The sequence below is a fragment of the Athene noctua genome, chromosome 1 (genome assembly GCF_965140245.1).
Source record: "Athene noctua chromosome 1, bAthNoc1.hap1.1, whole genome shotgun sequence".
NCBI lineage: Eukaryota > Metazoa > Chordata > Aves > Strigiformes > Strigidae > Athene > Athene noctua.
Window position 1 is genome coordinate 6,248,204 of NC_134037.1, and position 23,409 is coordinate 6,271,612.

General features: G+C 42.6%; 1 protein-coding gene across 5 annotated transcripts in view; it reads right to left on the reverse strand.

Annotated features, from left to right (window-relative positions):
- TFAP2B (transcription factor AP-2 beta) overlaps positions 1 to 23,154 on the reverse strand; it is a 33,739-nt gene extending 10,585 nt beyond the window's left edge. For 2 of the 5 annotated variants that reach the window (XM_074895485.1, XM_074895484.1), the window contains exons 1-6: positions 22,953 to 23,154; positions 17,677 to 18,135; positions 12,365 to 12,425; positions 4,493 to 4,567; positions 4,009 to 4,228; positions 1,304 to 1,422 (exon numbers count right to left, since the gene is read on the reverse strand). In XM_074895485.1, coding sequence (XP_074751586.1) covers positions 1,304 to 1,422; positions 4,009 to 4,228; positions 4,493 to 4,567; positions 12,365 to 12,425; positions 17,677 to 18,135; positions 22,953 to 23,033 — 1,015 coding nt within the window. In that variant the 5' untranslated portion in view covers positions 23,034 to 23,154. Of the gene's footprint in view, positions 1 to 1,303; positions 1,423 to 4,008; positions 4,229 to 4,492; positions 4,568 to 12,364; positions 12,426 to 17,676; positions 18,136 to 19,380; positions 19,526 to 22,952 lie in introns of those variants that run through there. The other 3 variants (XM_074895487.1, XM_074895486.1, XM_074895488.1) reach the window with 3 other exon arrangements.
- Positions 23,155 to 23,409: the final 255 nt, after the last annotated feature.

Consider the following 23,409-nt stretch of genomic DNA (forward strand, 5'->3'; position numbering starts at 1 on the left):
TCTTAAAAAAAAAAAAAAAAAAAAAAAAAAAAAATTTAAAAAAAAGGGAGCTCGCTCAGGGTAAACTGTTACTTGTAAATCAATCGGAGATGGGGGGGGTGGGGGGGTAACGTACACCTTGCTACACACTTGACATAGATTTTAGCATCGCTCTGCAACCGCACCGGCCCCTGAACCTCAAGGCAACTTCGGGGAGGGGCAGATTTGGCCCCTGAGTTGGGCGCCCACGGGTGGTCACACACGCGGAGGGGGGGTGAAGCTTCACCAACCCCGCTATTCCAGGGCGGTTGTCACACCCGAAAAGCTTCTTGTCTCCCCTAGCGCGACCCTATCCGCGTACCCTACGCTGTGCTTTGCGCACTGGGCAGAACCCCTATGCGGGTAGCAGGAGGGGCTCCTTGCTATCAGCCCCCGTCTTTTTTGCCAGCCTGCCTTCAGCTCTGCATGCGGTAAAGGTCTTATCGCTCCCATAACTCAATCAAAAGAGTTGAAAAGTTAATATCTTAGCACAAATTTGCATGCATGCTTATACGCAGAAGAGATAAGTGGATTATTAATACGCCTCTCGGTGTGTATGTGTAATGCAGATACATATAATTCATAATTGCATCCATACTATTCCGATTATGGTTTTTTTGGAGAAGGTCCAACTTCTCCAAAAAATTTTGCTTTTCACTACGGTAACAACAAATCAAAGAAACACGCCGGCCACCAAAATGACGTTAGTTGACTTGAAATGAGGTGAAACTTCAGTGTCCCCTTCCCTCTCTGATTCCTCAGGAACAGTTTGTCCCTTTGTTCAGTTCTAGACATCTTAAGGTAAACCTCTGCGACTCTTCAATTGCTCTGATTTATTACCAAAACAAACAACAACAACAACAAAAATATCTGTATTCTTTTTCCTCATTGAGCGTCCTGTAGTGGCTCTAAATAAGCTCGGGAGGATGGAGTAGACGTGGAGTCGGAGAGCATAGGCTGGGAATGAATAGCAGTGAGGAATGGGACTGACCTGAAATATCACACAAATACACACACTTATATATATATAAACACACACATACACACACACACATTCTTGCCACCCAGAGGAATCAGTGACCCTCCGGTCAGTGACTTAATTTTGGGGGATGGAATCCTTAACCGTGCCGGTGTTCATCCTAACTCGCCCTGAATTTCACCTCTGCAAGGTTTTCCCACCTGATCCCGAAAGCTGGTTGGCTTTTTTTTTTTTTGAGTTGGTAAAATGTCAGACAGGAGTTCAGAGCAGGCAGGGGTGTGAAGGGAGCTGCGACCCTCGGCTTACCTTCCACCAGGGAGGTGAGTAAAGTGACATTTGCGGCCTTACGCCTGCCGGCTGGTAAATTCAAACCGATTTTTTCTAGCCTTTCTCGCAAAGATCTCCCCCCGTTTTTCGATTTGGCTCTAGAATTGCAAAGAAATTAACATCGTGATTAACCCCGCAGTGTTTCTGGAAGAAACGTTTAGTCTGTGCAGTCAGTGGAGCCTGGGAGGGTTTCACTCGACGTTAAGGACTTTGGGGGTGTTGATTTCCGCTCGGGTTTGCTGAGATTTGCTTAATTTCTCCCAAGGGTGGGAGTGCGGATGAAGCCACTTTTCTCCCTATTTTATCCAGGGAAATTAAATAATGCCAGATAGCAATAATTAATGGGCAGGGTTCTGATCTAGAGAGCAAATGGGTTCCTACTGTATGACACTCGTATTAAGATGGAGTGAGGAGATGGGCAGAAAGGTACAGGAGGAGAAATTAATCCTCAGTTAGTCAAGGAAAGAGCTAGAATGGGAAGAAGAACGGGGATGGGGGTGGGTGGGTGTAAATCTGAAAGGCTCGAAGGGAGAATGTGTGTGCCTGTGGATAAATAAAAAAGGAGGAAAATATTTATTAAACCGTTTCGTGCGTGTAAATGTGGTTTTGTGCCGAAAGGCGATGCTGAGAGGAAGAGCTCACCTGAAGGCAGGGTGCGTTATACAGAGGGAATTGAGTGCCTGAAGGAAGATTTGAATATCTGTCGGAGGTTACTGATAAGGACAATAAAAGGATGAGTGAGCTATAGGTGGGAAATACAGAGCTATTGTTCGGAAGCCTATACATATGTAAACCCCCAGGGATAAAATCTCGCCACCTGCGAAATCAGGGAGAGTTTTGGCACCTAAGATCAGAGTCTATCCCAAACATCTCTTAGTTCTCACTTAGAATTTGTTTAAGAATTAACAGTCACACTTAGGGAAAGGAAAGCAGAAGCGACAGAGAAGCCAGACTGGCTTCCCACTATTTTATATCGACGTAAATAGGGCTAGATGGCAGAATTACAAGAGAGCAGCTTTCTATTTTTCATCTGCTCTGAACCAAAAGCTTGTCTAAAATTTAGATTCAAGATAGGAACTGAAGTCAGCAGCAGCCAATGATTATGGCTTGGGCCATCTCCAGAAATCCACTGAAGTTCAATAATGATGTTTCTTTACCTTGATAATTATATTTTCTACAGTGCATCTCTCAGATGTTCTTCCCGCTCCATTTGTACAGAATGAGCAGGCAGGTTAGCATCTGTAAGTAAAAATCTCTGCTGCTCTCACTGGCAAGGATCATAGCTGAACAATGATTACAGACACTCACGTGGAACAGCATCTATTTCAGGAAACCCTAATTCTCACGTGTGTATTTTTGGGTGGCTGACTGCATGTAGCAGGACTTTCCCCCTCCTCTCCAGACACGGAGCTGGAGACCCTGACATCATCACAGAAATTTTTGCATGGGAAAAACCAAAAGCAAACACAAAATAAACAATCAACTTGATTTTAAAACACCTTAGTCAACGTTGCCCAATTGCTGGTACAGGAGCTGGCAAGGTGTTTCCTCCTCTAAGATAAGCAACTTTTAAACATGAACTGGAAATTATTCAGGACCATATTAATTGAGTTTGTTTCTGTCTCGAAGTTATGCTTTATATTCCAGGTCGGTGTATAACTCACATGTAGAGGATGAAGTTTTATCCCCTCTCAGCTTTCTGTTGGCTTGAGTGAACTGGTACGACATAGCATATCATGACTTCTTCCCTGTTCTGACTGGAGATAGAGCCTTAGCTTAATTTTCTTATAGACAAGTCATACTGACAATTCACAGTCCTTCAGCCACTGTCAAGAAGATAAAGACCTTTCTCCTGTTAGTCCTTCCAGCTGATGTCCTCGGAGCTTAAATTGTCATTGCTGGCACCTAAACGTATGATCTCTTGCTTGATATGATGGAGTGGCAACCAGGCCTCCAGGTTATACCTCGCTCCTCGTTTTCCTCGGTATCGATAATGCCAACTATTTTGAGGTCTTCAGCAAAACTCACAGTGGGTGGTTGGCACAAATATTAAATAGTAAAGGCCTCAAGACCAGCCGTGAGTAATTCCTCTAGCAACCTTCTCTAGATAAAGCACTAAGTTTCTGACTTTCAAAGCTACCTGTTGTTGGCTTTTTAGTCAGGTACTTACCTACTTTACAGGTTGCCTATTAATCCCCTGCCAATTTCAATAATCTCTTGTGTGACACCGTGTTAATTGCCTTGTCTTTATTGTCATATAGAAGAAGCCTCATGCATTTATCTAGGAAATTCCTAGAAATACATCAGGTCCTGAAATATAGCCAGTTCATCCTGCAACATGCCCATCATGGCATTTTATTTTGCCCATTTTCTAAGAGAGAAGTGTGTGAAGGAGGAGAAAAGTGTGTGCGTGTACAAGGGCGAAAATCTTCCGGTCTCAGTTCCTTCATTTGGGGATTCTTTGACAGAAACTGCACAAGGCCATATCTTTTTCTAATTTCCATACATTCATCTCAATGTCTGAATACAGCATATTTTCACCTTGTCCTGAACATTACACACACATGCTATGACAGTAAGATCAATGCATATTTGCTATCATCTTCACCAATGAACAAATATTTCGGGTGCATGCATGGATACCCACACAGGGGCATGTTCACACACTTGTCCCAGCCTCTTACCTTCTAAGTACTCCTCCTAGGAGGGATGCATTCAGACACTCTGGAGGAGAAAGGCGTCTTTGAACTTCTCCCACAGTTACTTTATACTTTGAAGTAGAACTAAGCAAAGACAAGCGGCCAGGTACAGAGCAAAACACCTCTCCGGTATTGACTGAAATTCCACCCAGGAAGCCATCTTTATTCATCATCAAAGAAGTAACAGATTTTGGAGGAACCGGAACTGGAGAAAGAAAAGGGGAAGAGGGGAGAGAGAAACCATCACGCCACGAAGGAGTACGCGATAACCACAGTCTCTCTGACATGCACAGAACAGCAAAATGAAAGGGAATTTTGAATCTCTGGCTATCTCCAGCAACCTAAAGGGTGCTGCTCCCCCAACCTCTAGGAAACTGCTCCATGAATGATGGATGGAGAGAAGGGTGGTGCAGTACAGCCTCTATGCAGGGTTTGATCATTGGGAAATAAAATACATATTGGCAAGCACCTGGCAACTTTCGGGTTTGAGCCTGTGTCTCACCCAGAGCCCCCCGATGCCTTTTGTACAACGGACAGCGCCTTTCTGGAGGGGAAAAAAAAAGGAAAATTTACTTTTTTTTGCTAATGTTTCCATTACTGCTAAGCTGAGCCAGGAATAAATTCGCTACACGAAGGGGGTTGCTGTCTTAAATAAGTATCAAGGCTGGAGGATACAGCAACCAGAAGACAGCTCTGTTATTGCTTTGTGTTTTTATTAAGTCTGGTTTATGAAATAAAATGAGTCTTTTCCTTCAGAAAAAATGAACACTAGAAAAAAAAAAAAACAAAAAAACAACACACAAACAAAAAACCACCCACTGGTCTAACCATGGCATTCGCCACCTTGATCATATTGTGCTGTCCGCGAAGTAAAAGGAACTCTCCCGCCCCCGAATAAAGCTGATGTAGTTACTGTAGCACATATTTAAAGGTAGTTAGGGGGGGGGGGGGGGGGGGGGGGGGGGAAATCAAACCAAAACAATAAAGCAAAACTAAACAAAATCAGAACATGTCATTCTGTCCACGATAAAATGAAATATTTCTTTTCTCTGAGAAACTAGTGAGGTTATTTTAAGAGTAATCAAGGGGATTATAACGAACAAATTCCTGTAATAGTAACCAGACACACTCGGAAATAAACAACAACAACAACAACAAAAATTGGCTAAACTAGAAATGAGAGCAATTCCCCCGTGACATGAATTTTGTTTACAAATGAACTTAAACAGCTCCCTCATAATTGTGTGTAACTGTTATGATTTACAGCAGGTGCTCTAATCAATCAACCAATCACTTTAATTTATAGGGAGCCTCGCTGCATTTTCCCAGTTGTTTCATTTCTGCAAGTAATTGATAACAAACCGTACTTAAGGTATGTTTTATGCAGGAGTTAATAAGAGCTGACAGCTGCTACTGCTGCTTCCTCTCGGAATCGCGGCAACACGCGTTTCCTTATAGAAAATCTGCTCCGAAATTGGGGGGTTTGGTGGTGGTAGAGTCCTGGCAGTCCAGCGGGCATGTTTCAGAGGAGAAGACTAATTGATTACACACCCTTGTCGAGCAGATACTACTTCACAGTCTCCCATTTCCACTCAATCAATTGCAAAACCAATTCGGCAAATAATAGGGTTCTATTATGCACATATGCCAGCTATTTAGGTAGTTATAATACATGTCAGTTAAGTCATAAAAACCCTGTTTATTTGCAACATATCTGGAGAATCAAACCATTAGGGTTGAGGGGATATTTAAGTCGTCTGGAGCTGCTAAACAATAAGATCGGGTATCCTAATATATTACCAAGTGCTAACTACTGGGCAATTGCCAATTTTATAACCTCAGTGTATGGAATAGACACAAACGTGTTTCACTGTTTTTATTACAGATCATTTCCTACTGCCAGACCAGACCCCCACAATAAAAGCTCTATAACAGCTAAAAACCAAAAGGCATGTCGATTTTAGATATACATATTGCTTCATATGCCTTGTACGTAGTATCCAGTATAAACAAATTATTTTGAGTGGCTTTACTTCAGGGAATCGGAAAGTGAAATGGATTCCTATTTCTCTATTATTTTTAGTTAGGCACTTTATACAGCTCATAAAGGCGGTTTCAAATAGTTTGAGAACGGCACAGAAACAGTTATAAAAGAGTTAGAGACCCGCTCCTGCTTTCGTTGCTATTAATAGGAATTTTTTTGGCCATTGATTCTATAGGAAAATACTTGTTTTGGGGTATCAGAGGGAGTACGAGCAGACAAAAAAAAAAAAAAAAAAAAAAAGTCTCTCTCTTCCCCATTATACATAGATATATCACTTATTTAATGCACGATATTCTGCAAAGTCATTCGAGTGAAGCATCAAGAAAAACTTTTTTTTTTTTTTTTTTTTTAAAAAAAAGAAGTTATATTAAAGCAGTGACACCAGACAGATTTTCATGACTGGCATTTTTTTTCGTCGGACAAGCACACGGGCTCAGTGGCTCGAGTACACCTTTACAGTGGCTATATTTAGTGACCAGTTTATCAGGTCACTGTCCAGTGAACTGAGAAATTAAACAAGAGGCAGCAATTCCACGACCATCTGATCTTAGTCCAAACTCACTAAAGAGAGAGGGACCCGTGCAATGCTTAATTGTGCCTCACCCCCACTCGCTTTGGCCTTTTGGAGCACTCATTACATTAGTTAACCTTTGAAATATGGATTTTCACGTGCTCAGGGGTTTGGTGTGGTGTGTTTTTTTTTTCTTTTCTTTTTTTGGTGTTGTTTCTTTTTTTTTTTTTTTTTCCTTACAAATTGCTTTTGGGAAGCAGGCTGGCTCCCTTCCCTGCTATGCTGGGAGCTCCTCAGCTTTTCTTCCTACCACTGCCTCCCCGACAAGGACCGTATGAACATACCCATCAGTTGGAGTCTAATAACTCTAAACCCATTTTAGAAGCTTACCAGGCGGTGTAAGCATATCTATTGCAATTTCATAGCTTCTGAGAGATGTATTCTATCTAGACTCTATATCTTCTGTAAATTACCTAATGCTGCCTCAAAAAAAGTGTTTGCCATGGAATGAATTATCTCTATCTATATCATATCTATATGTTTATCATGGCTATAGCTTTTCAGATATAGCCCAGACATCACCAGAGATAATATGTAACGTGGAGGTTTTAGTGGGTGAAGAGATATACACGTCCATGTGTGCAGCTGCATGTGTCAGATCCCTGCGTGCATGTAAATAAACTGTAATGCAGAGTATATTTTTAGTCGATATCAATTTTCCCAGTTGGTTAGGGACTGCCACAACCGCTGAAATAATACAGAATAACACACGCGTATGTATGCAGCGTCCCCACCACTTCTGCTTTGACTTTATCCCGTTTAGTTCTTGTTATCCCCAGCAGAAACTATTTGATTTTCTCTCACTGCCAAACTCTACTTTCTGTGTGTATGCTCGCACTCACAACTATATAATTCCCCCTTCCAAAATCTGCCTTCTCTCTTTCTTTTTTTTTTTTTCTCTCTCCCTCTCTCCTTTCTCTGACTTTCTTCTCCTTTCTCCTTTTTTATTCCTTTCTTTCTCTTGCTTTCTCTCTTCCTTTCTTCCTCTCTTTCTCCTCCTGTGGATACTTCCAGCCTCTTTGTCATTTCTCCCCCTTCCATTTCTCTTCAGCTTATCAATAAACCGGGAGAGCAACAGTAGCCGCTTGATTTGTTAGTAATTATAAGCATACTGTTCCTGCAAACGGGATCTCTAGATGAGTGAGATCGCTTTAAAACGACAGCAGGAAATGGTGGGGAAATGGAGCATGGCGAAACTCAGCGTGAAGCTTTCAGTTCTTTACATGTTTACAATTTTCTGTGCATACATTAAGTCTTAGGGTTGGGGTGGGTTTTTTGGTGGTGGTTCTCTGTTGGGTTGCTCTCCACAAACGCGTGAAAACGCGCAGAAATGCAGACACTGAATAGGAAATGGAAATAAAAGGGCATTTCAGCAGGAGTAAAAATAAATAAATAAATAGAATTATGTCCTGAAAATAGCTGAATGACAAGGCTCTAAGCTATAGATATCGCTGCAATAAACCTGGTGAATAATACGATAGTCTAACGGTAGATCACTAGGAAGAAATACGTCTTAAATTCCTTACTAACAAACATTATGGACAAACTTCTTACTAATCAGCTATCAATCTGCCTTCAAACCTTTTTTTAAATCTACCTACTGGACCTGAAATGACTAAAAAGTTCTTTTTCCCTTATAACAACAGGACTTTGTTGTAACTGATGATTTGCTCTGACTTGGTAGCCAAACGTAGAAAGTCCGGGGATATCTTACCCATTGCCACTAAAAAAACCCACCCTCCGTTCTAACTTTAGTTTTAATGAACAAATACAGAAAGTGGGTATTCGTGTCCCCTTCCCTCCTGTCCCTGTCGTCTCCTCCTCTTCCCCCCGCCCCTCTCCTCCACTGCAGCCCCTTTCCCCTGAATGCCGGGAATAAATTTCAAAGTGAAATGTATTCCCTCGAAATTGTTTCGCATTCAATTAAAGGGGATCATAAGGTTCAGTGGGCAATCCAGGAATAAGCACGAAACTGGGTGGCAGCGAAGCAACATCTCCGATTCCCAGATCTATCACCTGAAAAGCTGAGGCCAAAGTGGTTTTCAGTTAATCATTTATCCGGATACTTCGAGAAGAGGTGGGGAGGGATCTCATGTTGTGTTATTAAGAGTTAAAAGAAATGTTAAGGCACCTCCTTTCATAGGTTTGTTTAAAGTAGTATGAACAATAGAGCGTGTTTGCAAGGAGACAATGAATTTAAGGTGTTAGGGTGAAAATGGCCCTTTCGTGCTAAATCAGATGTGAGTGTGCAGACGATGGTCAGAAACAGCTGAAAGTAAATAAATACATCAGGATAATTTTAAGGTCACTGACTGTGCCCCAGAGTCACAAAAAATTAACTTGGGACTCGGGTCACACAAGATTTTGCAAGAAGACAACTTCTTTCGCCACAGACGGTGCCAAGCAAATTTCAGATGAGCAGTTGACAAGGGGACCCGATCTTCTATTCCTGACACATGGAAAACCTTCCCTTCACTTCAGCAGAAATCGAGGGGAAAGGCCTCAAAATGTGCAGTCGGTAAGCTCTTAAAGCCGAGTTAAATCTGAAAATAATGCTCTTGGTGATTATTATCATCTTGATGATTTATCTGGCTCCCTCCCTCCCACTTCCACCACCCAAATCTTAATGGAAGTAGGAGTTAACGATGATTTTTTAATGTCTCGTTGGATTTTTAGACTGTTAATGTACCGCATCCTTCTCATTATTAGTTTATTGATTGTTCATTGACCAGCCCCCTTCAAATCGTATTAACCACCCTCTGCCAGTTTAGATTAGGAGAGTTTAAAAAGCACCTTTCATTATTCCACCGCCACCACCACCACCACAGTAGAGTTCAGGCTTGGTAGCTTAATGCTCGCTCTAATGGGGCAGCTAAGAGACGAGGGGCCACGGTCCCTGCCTATTGCATTAATAGCTCAAAGGGGGCTAATACAGAAAATTAGCCTTAAACGAGCTCTGGAGATCTCCAAATGAAAGAGCCATTTATCACGCTGGCTACCTTCACTCCACTCGTTTGCTCTCTCTACTGGGAACAACTCATTTCCTCTTAACTAAATTACTTCAGAAATGTCAAGTAAGCTCAGATAGCAAACATAACAAGAGACTGTGTGTATGTAATCTATTGTGCGGGATCGATACGTGAGATAAATCCATAGCCGTGTATGAATCCCTATATAATTTCCTTAATATTTTTGGCAATCCTTTTGCATAGATAGATAGATAATTCCCTCTGCAGACCTCAAAGACCATAAAGAAACAGACACGGTCTGGATGATATAATTAAGTTTAGACTTCAAGTCCACATCTTACTTTTCCCACCACATTGTAATTAAAGCATTCTAGACACTAAACTAGGTTTTGGCGAAGTAGACCCCTTCCAACCCTCGTCTAGAAAATATGTATCAAGGGGAGAACACTATCTATCTACCTATCTATCTATCTATCTATCTATCTATCTATCATTCATCTATCTATCTATCTATCTATCTATCTATCTATCTATGCCATCCGCCTGCAATAACGATTTACAGAGTTTAAATAACTTATTCTTACTTCACAGTACATCCTCAGAGCTACAAACCGCAGGGAACGAAGCAAAATTGATACCGAACCCTCTCTGTGTTGCTCCTTCTCTCGTCCCGATTAAATAGTGCCTGACACAAATGTGACCTACTATTTATTACCCATCTCTCTTCCTCTGCACCCAGGAAACTCACTGTGCGGAAAGCAACTGAGCCCACGATTATTTTAATTTTTTTTTTTAATGCTGGAAAGTTTCTTATTGCTCAGCATTACTTCTAAGGCAGAAAATCCTGCTGCGGTGACTTTAAAACAGCTGCAGAAGAATCTCGGGATTTTTTTAAGTCATCTAACTTCCAGAGTGCATACGTACCCTGTTCATCATGGATAGATTCAGACTATCTCTCCTTATGGCTGCAAACAGACACAGGTAATCCCACCTCTATGGGTCTGTTTGCAACCCGGGGCCGTTGCAATGCCCATACACAATAAAAACCACCTAAATCTATACCTAATACATGGAATTATTAACATTCACATTTTAGTGCTACTCGCCATCTAATTGTAGCACTCAGCATCCATATTAAATATCTCTGCTGCCCTCGTCATCTGAAGGAGGGAGAGACACAGACAGAGGGAAAGGGGGGGTGGTAAAAAAGAGTATTTTGGAGGGGGTGATCAACAGAAGAGTGTTCCGCGAAAAAAAAAAAAAAAAAAAAAACAAAAACCACACCAACCAAACAGATTGCGAAAGGAAAATGCGAGCACGGAGCAACGTTAGAAAAAAGTCTCTCGACCACAAATCAAGCACCAATTAATCAAATACACCCAAGAGGAAACATCGTGTATGAGGTGACAAATGGGGGTGGGGAGGGGAGGAGCGGGGAGGAGAGTGAGAAAAAAAAAGAGAAAAATATACAACCACAAGCCATCAGCTTACAGACCCTAAGCACAAAACCTACTAAACGTTCAAACTGAGCTAAAACAGGAGAAACAACTTTTTTTTTTTTTTTCTTCTTCAAGATAAGTAATTTTCTGTTTCTTAAAACCACCTTCGATTCGACTTTTCAAACGTTGGTCATAAATGATGCTGCCAAATGGTCTTCAAGTTTTCATTGCTTTCATCCCTCAAGTAACTAGAACTTGATCGTGTGTGTGTGAGGGAGTCTGTACGTGAGGATTTAAATTAAAAAACAATAAATACACGGAAGGACCTCATGCTGCCTTGAACACATTTTAAATAAATACCCTCCCTGTTATTTTGCTTTACATTCTAGAAGATCATCTCTATTAAAGTATTTGTGAGCATTTGACAAATAATAAGGTCCTGGAGATAAGTGCTGCTGATAGTAAGCATAAGGGACAGCATTTCTAAGCCTCATCTCTGGTACTTAAAATTGAATCTAGAAATAGAAACTCCTTAGATAATTAAAGATAGCTTTCCCTACATTTGCAGTGTGTGATCTGTTTAATGTCTATCAGCATAACACAACACTAATCGCCAAGCATCTTCGAGTGACTGTCAGAGAAATGTAAAAAAATTAAGCAGCTGCAATACGCCCAAAATGAGTTATTGTAATTACATTTAATTAGTTTAATTAGTTAATTATTTTGCTTACAGCTGTACAAGAGACTGCAAACATTTGTTAATATCACATTCCCTTTAACAGTATGGGGTGATTCTGCAGTTACACTAAATCATGTGCGCATATGTAGAAAGATTTAAAAAATGGGCAGGGGGAAGGGGGGATTCTTGGAGGAAGGGGGGAAGAAGTCGAGGCTGCCTTTCCAGAGGCATTTCTTTCTCTCCTCTTCACGTTCGATTCGCTTGGGAAATGCGTTTAAACCCCAAAGGGAATCAATCCCCCTCCCTCTTTAAAAGCCAAGGGGTCCCCATCGAGGACTATCGGGGGGAAAAGAGGAGGGGGGGGGGGCGGCTGTGGAAACTGCATTTGAGCATGGGGTGCTCCATGAGAGAGCATTTGTGTAATTAAAACCTTTGAAGGACGGGGGAGGGGGGATATCAACTCTTACTTTCACATATCTTTCCTTTTCCCTTCACTCTATCTACCGATCCAATCCACTATTCATCTCGCTGCCATGTATGCCTGCTTCCCGGATAAATTAATTGCCCCAAAGTCAAAATATATCATGAAGATATTGCTACACAGTAAAAGTTTGTCTAGCTTGTTGGAATAATCCATACCTTTTTTAATGACAGACTGGTCCAATAAGTTCATACCGCTGTTATTGGCATCTTCAACTGACTGTGGATATAAAAACATCACTATTCAAATTGACTGGATATTAAAGAATCGCGTACATAAATCATGTCATTCCAAACTGGAGTTTCTGTTATTTCCATTTATATTAATTCACTAGGGGAGGAGGGATTTTTTTTTTTTTTACTATTATTATTGTTATTATTATTCCCCCAAATCGACAAGGAAATGAAATTCTTACAAATTATATAGTCTTCTAATAAAAAAAAAAAAAAAAAAAAAAAAAAAAAGGTGTGAAGCATATGGGGTGCAATACTGGTTTTGTTATCTTATAAAACACAGATATCACACAGACTTCTTTGCATTCGAGAAAGCTTTATATTTCTTCCTTTGAAAATCTGGCAATGTGGCAACATCTGCAAGATCTATTGCATGACATAAATGAACACGATTAAGGACAACTTAAATTCTCCCTCCCCTTTCCTCCCCCTCCCTCCTTCTTTTCTTTTTTTTTTTTTTGTTTTGTTTGTTTGTGTAACCCTGCTACATCTTAATAATTCAAGGGCCATTTACTTTTTATATATAATAGTTTACATTATGGACTTTTAATTAAAGCCTGAGCAATTCGGAGTGCAGAGCAACGCCCCCATCGTATAGGGTACAAGCAGAAAGAGATTTACAGCTCCCGAGGTTGCTTCCATGTCCTGAATTAGTGGGGACGGAGAGGGGGGGGGGCGAGAATATACATTATCAAAAGTATAAACCATTAAACCGATTGCCTAGAAAAAGTGTCCCGATCTCCTTCAAAGCCTTTTACCCCCTTCTTTTTTTTTTTCTTTTTTTTTTTCTTTTTTATATATATATATATATTTTTTTTTTCCTTTCTTTCCTTTCTTTCCAGCCCGCTCAGGAGCACACCTGTTATTATGGCATTAACTTCTTTAGCAGGGAAGAGAACAAAGGCGGGCACAGAGGACAGAGCAAATGCTGGCTTTCATTTCACAACACGAAAGCGGGCTATACAAAAAACAAACAAACAAATAAAAATTACCGCTGAATCGGCGGTCGGCACAGGAAAATCATCTCCCAAAGAGAAGAGGTATCATGAGAGCAATTTATTGCAGAACTATGACAGGTTCTGTTTTTAGGGGAGAGTCTGGGTTTCAGAGAAAAGGAGGACCTGTGGGTTTCTGAGTTATTTTATTTTTCTCATTACTACTTAGGGTTTGGGGTTTTCCGGGTTATTGCATATTAGTGGAGGGTTTGTTTTTGTTTTTTTTTTTTTTTTTCCTGATAAGGAAAACATCTTAGAGCAAAACAATGATTTTCTTCCGTATTATTTTAACTTTATCTTTTCTACACCGAGAGGCTGAGTTTATCCGGATACAGTCCTTATCTCCGGCTATTTTTGCTCAGCAGAGACGTTCAAGACGGACTATGATTTAGGAGAAAATCACATCTCCCAAAAATGTGACGGAACAATATTTTCTATGAGATCTTTCTTTTCATTTTCCTCTAGTCCCCACTCAAACGAGCGCGCACACACACACACACACAGACACAGTGGTTCCTTATGTTGTGTGTTTGTGCATGGCTGTGCCTCTCTCTCATAATCAATAGGCTCCATACCTAAAGGGCACAAAATAAAATTACAAAGTCTTCCCTCCTTTCCCTGAGCAGCTCCCAAAGAGGGATGATGAGCAAATCCTGCAGCCTGCTGGAGTGCATCGTGGTGTTCCTCGATGGCACAGAATTGGAGGTAAATATGAAACGCCATCTTTCCTTTTCTATATATTTTTTTTTTTTCCTCCTTATCTCACCTTATCTCTGGAGACGATGGTTGTGCACACGCTTTATGTGTGTGCGTGCACTCCGCTCGCTCCATCAGCAACGTGGGTTAGTTGTTGTAGTTAATGAGAAGACTCCTGTCTGATTTTCTATCTAATTACGCCCTCCTGCTGGGTTTTTGTACAGGATATTCGCTCAGCATGCTGGCAGTTAATAGTCACAGAGAGGATCGTAAAGATTTAATTAGGACTGCATGCGGAAACGTGGAAAAACAACTCAGACTTTTAATTACTAGACTTCTTTAGTTAAAAGTGATACCAGGGGTTACTTTATAAGAGACTTGCGTGTTTTGGTGCAACTTAACTTTCCGTGTCTCCAGCTAGCACACAGGAACGGGGACGACAGTGTGAGTGAGTGAGGAGGAGGAGTGGAGGTGTGTGTGCAGGGAGGGGAAAGGTGATGAGTCTCCAGATATACTTAGAAAATCTAGAGAGGAAGATTCCCCTCCCTACCCTCCTCCAGTAATCTGACAGCACGGAGCTTCCTGGATATCCACCTTATGCAATAGCTGGGGATATGTCTGAAGGGGAAAGCCTGAAAACTGATCTTTTTGTTTTCCTTTAAAGAGTCTAAAGAATCTAGATCTCCCCTGTATATTTTCTTATCCTATCTTTTACCAGTAAAACCTTGCTTTTGCCTAGCCGAGGGAAAACAACCAACCAACCAACCAACCAACCAACAAATCAAACCAACCAAACCCCACTGGGGTTGCAATGGTGTTTTTCAGAGTCCCTATTAGGTGATGCAAATTTGGTTTCAATAAGTAGATCTTGGCTTCTCCGTACCCTGTCTGAGGGCTGTAAATCGCAGACTGAAAATTCCTCTCGAAAAGGGCAGCAATAGCAATACAATACGTCCTGTTTACAATAACAGCGCCCTATCGTGTTACAATCACTTAATTCTACCCCTGGACAATGGTTCACACATGGCCTGGATCTGGTGTTTATAAAATAACCACTGTTTCTTTCTGTCACGCACTCTCTTTCTCTGTCTCAATTCTCCCTTGTCAGCCCAACCCATTCTCATGGCACATATTTGATCAGACATGCATAAGCTAAAGCCAGGAGAAACATCTTTATCCAACTATATACCTAGATACTGGTTCAACTTTTTGGACTACTGGAAAAGAAAGAAAAAAAAAAAAATTGACACCCTTCCTGGAGATTCTTTCTCGTGTTTGTGGATAATAAGTGTATGTCGCCTAGATAGGAATCTCTGTAGCTAGAACGGATTCCTTGAACCTCGAATAAATCCGTATTAAAAATCAGGGGGGAAAACTGCCCAACTTCATCTGTCACTAGTCAAGGGACAAGAATAGAAAATGCTGAGCGGTAGGAGTGAGCACTGGGCTGCTTTCCCTCCTGCCTGTGTTAACTTGCAGTTGGACACTTCTTCCTTCACGTGTTTCTCCTTGGGATACCCTCCTCTCCCTCTTCCCCTCCTCCCCCAGCCTGAGACCAAACTTTTAGAAATAAAGGGCCTGTTTCACTTGCCCAGTCCCTCAGCACCCCAAAACAAGAAGCCCAGGCCTGCTGGCCCGCAGCCTCGGCAGCCCCCGCCCGGCCCCCGCCCGGCCCCGGGCGAGCGGGTCGCGGGTGGCCGCGGGGCTCAGCGCTCGGAGCCGTCGGGGGGAGGCACCTTCCGCGAGTGCTGTGTCCTGCCCGCAGAGGGGGTGTTTTATTGGGAAAAAAAGAGAGACAGCTGCTTTATTTGAGCTGAGCAGGACTTTTCCTTCTTTACTCTTCTTCCTTCTTTTCTCTCTTTCTCTCTCCCCCTGTTATTCTTTCTTGCTTTCACTCTCCCTTCTCCTTTTTCCTCCTTTCCTACTCTTTATCTTTTATTCTTTTTCTTTCTCTCTCCTTTCGCTCTTTCTCCCTTTTCCATTTTTATTTTTCTTCTCTCTTTTTATATCTTTCCCTTGCCTTTCCTTCTTTTCTCTCTTTCTCACAAGAGCACAACAATTACCGGCTTTTCTTTGGGGAAAGTGTAAATATCAAAGCACAAACAGTACTTAACGTCTATCAGTTGTAGAGAGAAAGAAGAGAGATCCCCTTTCTGCATTCACAGAAGTAAAACTCGCCTTGACCTGCAAGCCAGTTTGGCTGAGACAGAAATGCGAGACGAGACCTGCGCATCACGCCCGTGGGGGTCAGGGGCTGCCCCCAGGTCTCAAAACCAGCTTGGAAACCCGCAGAAACCAGCGACCCAACGGCCACTGAGCTCGGAGGCAGAAGCAAATCCAAACAGAAAAACCTTTCTATTTCTAAAGCAGCTTGTCCCAGCAAAGCTCGGAGATTTTCCCGTGGAGCCTTAAGCCAAGCCTCCAGCCAATGCAATACAGCCCCCCCGCTTCTCTGCCGCCGAGTCCTGTAATGTTCAGCAGGATCCTTTTTCACGGCTATTTTTTCCCTTCTCAGCCTCCTCTTTTCTCCTTTCTTTTTTTCCTTTCTGTAACTTTGAAGTCCGTATCTCATCCAGTGGTCCATATCGTTATATATCCCAAGTCTAAATATAAATATATATGACACCCATGACACATACTTTTTTTTGGGAAAAAAAAAAAAAAAAAGGAATGGAGGGGAACCCCCAAATCCTGACTAGTAAAGCCTAATGCAGGACCCTGAGGGCTCCAGCCTCCGGCTCGGGAGTCCCCACCGAGTGGCCGTGCCCTGCTCCAGCGAGGTGCAAGTCACCCCAGCACCGAAGCTGTTAAGGGCCTTTCTGTTTTTAGGAAATAACACGTGATGATGAGTTTCGCGTGGGATGGGAGAAGGCTGGGAAATACTGTGCTTTGAGGCCGGTGAAACTCCTTTGTTACCCAAAAGAGGGAGCAAATCTAATTAATATTAGTGCTACCCTACCATCTATACTTAAAAAAAAAAAAAAAAAGGGGGGGGGGGGGAGGGGGGAGGCTTGTTCCTGATCACTGGTTATTGCTTTTGGTTTGGGTTTTGTTTATATTTCCCCCCTCTCCTGGATGAAAAATGTAGTAATCTGACAGTTTCATCAAAATGCAGGAAATTGGCTGGGGGGCGGGGGGTGGTGGTGGTGTGTGAGCTGAGATTGCATGGGAAATAACAGGAATTTGAAAGCCAGGCTTAAACTCTGCCAGTTTTGGAAACACGTGGAGTATTTAGAGCAGTATGTCTGCCTTCTCCCTGTACTCTGTTGGCTTGCCATGTAGGGGAGGGTTTATAAAGCGGAGCCTGTGCGTGATAGCAGTGAAATAATTTATCTTAAAAAAAAAAAAAAAAAAAAAAAAGATAAAAGAATAAATAAAGAAAAAGAAAAGGCGAGGAGTATCAGTTACAATCCCAGTGCGGAAAAAGGATGGTAACCCACGCTAATATTGCTGGAAAACCCTCACTGCTCATTTCTAGCCGAGGGATGGGGGCTCCAGCCTGGATGGCATCTGCATCGCCCAGGAGAAAGAAACGCGGTGCCTTACCTGGACCTCCTCCATCCCTGGGTGTCCGATGCCGTGCAGAGAAAGGCTGTCCCCCATGCCGGAGTCAAGGCCATGGTGAGCGGAGTGCAGAAGGACATCTGGCCTCCTTACTGAGTGGTAGTCCCGCCTGGGGTCCAGTCCCGAGAGCTGGGGCAGGGCGGCCCGAGGCTGTGGCAGCAGTGACCCGGTCTCTGATCCCACCTCTTGCCTCTGCCTCTGTCCCCAGGGGTGCTGCTGGGGCTGATGTAAGGGGTTTAGGGAGTAGGGGTCATTGACATGGGAGTAAGGGTCCTGGCTTTGGTGGTAAGGAAGAGGCTGGTAGGGGGGTGGGAAATAAGGCGGCTGGAAATCCGAGGATGGGGTGTGAGAGAGCGGAGGAGCGCTGGAGTAGGGTCCCTGGGAGACGGATCCCAGCTGGGACAGCCTGGAACTGTGGCTGGGCACTCCATCATGCCGGTCCTACAAGCGGAATGAAATAAAAACAACAAAAAAGAGGACCTTTTTTTCTTTTTTTTTTTTCTTTTTTTTTTTTTTTTAAATAAAATAAAAGGAGCACAAACCCACTCCAAAATAAAATAAAACCAAAATGCACACAATTCTAAACTAAGGTTCAGATGTGCCCCCTTCCCCCACCGCGGATTAGAAATATTCCATCGTTTCTCACTCAGATCATGTCTATTCCCAATAACTATCAAGAAGGGGGAAGGGGATTTGTGTGTGAGGGAGAAATGCTAAATGTCATAATTAAAAATGTCGGACTAGTGCTCCATATGCGTATATGATCTGTGACTTCATTCCAGTAATACGATTCCCCCTCCAGCAGTCCCCAAATAAAACTAAAGGTAAAAAAAGATAAAATAAAAAATTAAGACCCCCCCAAACCACTCATCCTTCCAAACAACCCATCCCTTGTCCTGCCTAAAGTTTCCAAACATCTGTTTATTCCCTCTCTGCTGAAGTCCTGAAACTCAAAAAGCACCAACCCATCTTCACGTGGAAAAGACCAAAAAGAAAGTTGTACTTCTCGGAGGACTCCGAGGTAAGAAGTTGTGCGAAAAAGGACTTGAAAAAATAAACCAAAATAAAAATCACGGGGGGTCTTTGTATAAAGAGAGTCCACCCCTTAAAAAAAAAAAAATCAAATAAAATCAAAATGAAACATCGGTATTGAACAAATCCAGTCGCTATGATTTCTGCAGCAACTTCCAGTGTCTTTTGTCTCCTTTTCCAATATTATATTCCGGAGAATGGGGTGGGGGTTAATTGTAATGAAAAGTCTTTGGGGTGTGTGGGGGGACGAGGTGGGGGGAGTGTGTGGAGGCTTCAGAGAAAAGGTGGGAGAGGAGTTTTGTCCAACTCCATCGCGCTGAAGCTGCGAGGCTAAAAGTAAACAAGAAAAATATCTATTCCACAAAGTGTAGCTCAAACCCCCACAAGCAATGGCACACATGGTTCAAAAAAAAAAAAAAAAAAAAAAGGAAAAAAAGTTTTTTTTTCCCACTGCTCTCCCCCCAAACTCCCCTAGCTCAAATCGAGAACACACAATGCAAAAAGGGAGAAGCAGCTGCAAGCCTCCTCCAATTATTGTGCTAAATTACCAAGCCAAAGGCGTTTAAAAAGAGAGAGAGAGGGAGAGAGAGAGACAACAGATCGAGAGAGAGAGAGAGAGCATGCAATTCTAGTACAACATGGATCCAAACTCACCATGGCGGAATAGGTGTGGACTAACATCTGGAAATAAAAAAAGTCTTGTAATAGCTAAAAATAAAATAATGGCGATAATACTAATAATTGGAGGGAAAAATATCAAGGAGATCTGCAAAGGGACGTGTTGGACACAGGAGAACAGCTTGAGATATTTCGAAGTCTATCCATCAAAAAAAAAAAAAAAAGGAAAAAAAAAAAAAAAAAAAAGAGCAATGCCCCCAAAACCGAGCTTGGAAACCTCTATCTACATATATGATTTACCCCTCCCTCTCCTTTTTTTTTTTTTTTTTTTTTTTTTTTTTTTTTTTTTCCTTTGAGCTCCCAAATACAATCCTCTTCAACCCAAGGCTAGGCTCAGACTGCTCCGCTACCCCTTCCTCCCTTTCCTTCCCTACACCGCCTCATAATAATTGATATTCATGACTATTAATATTACACGACTACTTTAAAGGGAGAATGCAGGACCAAATGGAGCGTGAAGCTGGCAGCCAGCTCGAGAGCTCCCCTACTATTGTAAATGACGTTCATTCAGTGGAGAATTACTAGATGTAATCAGACGAGGGGGGCTGGCAGAGGCAGAGTTTGGGGAGAGGGAGAGGGGGGAAAAAGTTTAGCAAGGAAGAGGCATAACTTCAATTAACTCGAGCGGAGGAAGATGAGGAAAGTAGACACTGCGGAGTTGGAGCAAGGAAGTGAGATGAAGCAATGCTGGAGGCGAAGAAGAAAAAAACATATTTCCTTTTTTTTTTTTTTTTTTTTTTTTCCCCACATTTAATTATACATTCCTAATACGAGGAATTGATTGCCTTTGGTGGTTTTGTTCTTGTATTTTTTTTTTTTTTAAATCCAAACAAATAATGAGGAAAAAAAAGTCTTTTCTAATCCTTCCTTCTTTAAAAAATAAATGAAAGAAGAAATGTGCAGTCACTATAATATACGTCTATTTACAGCGGAGATTAAGCCCTTCTGGTGCATGTTACAGATCGTATTTATTCGCAATAGCCAAATAAACACTGGAATCTGCCTTAAGTTGGACTCCACTTTTTTTCTGAATCCTGTTCCTCCCACCCGACATGAAAAAAAAAATATATTTATGTACATATATCTCCTGATTTTCACCCAAATGTAAAATGCATGCAGTGAATTTTAAAGGATAGTAAATTTATAGTTTTGAGGCAAAGCCAGGGGCGATATAAAACCTTTGCGATGTTGCAGGAACCCGTTCAACTGGACTGTCTGCCATTTCTGTTAAAGTTCAACTTACTTTCCTTCCTAAATAGACTCACACTTCCCAGAGCAGCTCCCCCCCCCTCCTCTCCCCGCGCACAACACACACACACACACACACACACACTTTTGTTTTAAGAACAGATTCTGTATAAGTGGTTGAGACGCCTCTACCATCGTGTTGTTAATTATAAATAGGAAAGAAAAGAAACACTTTTTTTTTTAAAGGTAAATCTAGAGAGCTTCAGCTCTTAAAAAAGTCAACAATATTTTTTTTTTTTTTTTAAAAAAAAGGTTACATGTTAAAAAATGTCTTGGAGCGCACCCCCAAGTTAGGGTATCCCGCAGCCAAATCCCACCCAACCGCTCCCCCAACTCTGCTTCTCTCCCACGGCAATCTAGAAACATAGGTGTCTGTAAAACGCACAGCAGTTTAAAAATCCCCTTCAAAGGAGGGTAGAAAAAAAAAAAAAAAACAAAACCAAACACCCCAAACCCCAAATCCCCGACCTCGCTGGCAGGGAGGGGAGATGTTTTGTCGCCTGCCGCTGCGGGCAGAGACAATGGCCGGGCTGTGCCTGGGGACGGGGAGGGAAAAGCAGCGAGGGCTCAGCGGGCTGGGGACGGCCGGCGGGCCGGACACACGGACACACACGCAGACCCGCAGACACACACGCCGGGCTCTGGAGGTTGATCATTAACCCGACGGCAGCTTTTGGGAGCGGAGACATTCTCCCTCCCGTGCGGCCGGCGGGCACCCTCCCCGCTCCCCGCCGCCCCGTCCTTTCTCCGGCCGGGAGAAGCCGGGGCTGTGCCCTCCTCCCTCTGTCTCTTTCGCCGTTTTTCTGGGGAGTTTCCCCGCTGGAAGTGCGAAGGCGCTCCCGGAGGGGAGGGCTGCGGGCGGCGCGGCCCCGACGGCACTTCCCGGGGCTGCGCTCCCGGCCCCTGCCCGGTTCCCGGCGCGTCACCAGCCCGCTACCAGCCCCTCCACCGGCCCAGCCCGGTCCCAGCCCGGTAGCAGTCCCCGACCCAGCCCGGTACGAGACCCTGCCCGGTCCCAGCCCGGTAGCAGTGCCTTACCCAGCCCCTGCCCGACTCCAGCCCGGTCCCAGCCCGGTATCCAGCCCCTGCCCGGTCCCAGCCCGGTCCCAGCCCTGTATCAGCTCCTTACCCAGCCCGGTCCCAGCCCCTACCCGGTCCCAACCCGATCCCAGCCCCTGCCCAGCCGCCTCCCCACGGTTCAACCCCCGCGCTGGAGCTGGAGGATCGCACCCTTCTGAAAATCTCCCCCACTCTGCGATCGCCGCGCAAATGCCTCCCCAAAATAAAAATAAATAAATAAATAAAAAAATCTCATTTTGCAGAGCGCCTTTCCTTACACACATTTTTTTTGGTTTGGTTTTGTTCCCCCCCCCCCGTTTCGGAGCATATCCTCATGCTGGTTAACTTACAAGAAATGCATTCGCGGAGCCCGTTTGGGAAAGATCCGGCTCAGGAAATCGTGCAAAATAAAGAAATGTTTCGCGGTGTTTGCGCTGTGATTTTTTTTTTTCCCCCCCCACCCTTGGTCTGCTTTTTGACCTCGAAAATAACGCGGAGGTCTGAATAAAATACACAACTTTTCTCGTCTGCGGACTATGCGGAGCTGCCTTTGAACGTATCAGTCCGGGCGTGTGTACTCACATACGAGCAAGAATGTATGCGCCGCTTAATTAATGCGAGTGTATGTATACAGGCATAGCTTATCTATTGCTATATAGGTATAAAAAGTCGTAAAAAACGTATCCGATTTGTGAAAACAAGAAAAAGGAAAAAAAAAATCCAAATTCAGGTTGAACTTAGCTTGGAATTGGAAAATAAATAGAAGAAAGAAAGAAAAGAAAGAAATGTATCCGGTCTCTGAATACCAGATTGCGTTTCTCTTCAATTTTCAGCTTTTTTTTTTTTTTTTTTCTCTCGACATTTGTCCATATTTAATCGAATTATATTTAATTCGAGGTCTAAACAATCAAACTCTTGCCTTTAAGTTGCCTCATTCCAACCCCCAGATCATTTCTTTGATGTTTTAAATCGCATCAAACAGCTTTTCCATTAAAAAAAAAAAAAAAAAAAAAGTTTAGGACTTGGCATGCTGAATACAAATATGCAAATAAATAAGCATTTAAGCATTTACTCTTGGTTTCCCGTCTCTATACTTGTGTGTGTTGGTGTTTGCGTCTCTATATCTGCCTATATGTATATGTAGAGCTATATATGTATTACAGTCATGCCTATATCTATATGCTAGATGTATATTTAAATATACATATACTTTCTTACTCATATGCATATTATATACTCACCTCATAGATATCTTCATACTTGACATTTTCAACCAGTTTCCAGAGCATGATGGCAGGCTGTTCTCTAGGAGGTGAGTGCATTCATGTGAAGAGCAGATGTCTGGATTCTCAGTACTTCTCTGTCTGTAATGATCCATCTATAATTGGAAATGGGGGACAGACACCAAATCCGACGTTCCTCTTCCATCGCAACTTATATCTGTTGTCTGAAACAATAGGCTGCACAAGTCTACCTCAATCGGATAGTAAAAAACATTATCTGTTAGAGTTACATATATCTACAGACATATATGCGACTAGATATATACATATACACACATATAGAGACTTATATGCAGGCGTATAAAGATATATACACATACTCAGTGGCACATGCACAGACGTACATATACATGCACATATACACACATATATCTCCTAACATACAACTTTTTTCATGTGCAGACATATATAAATT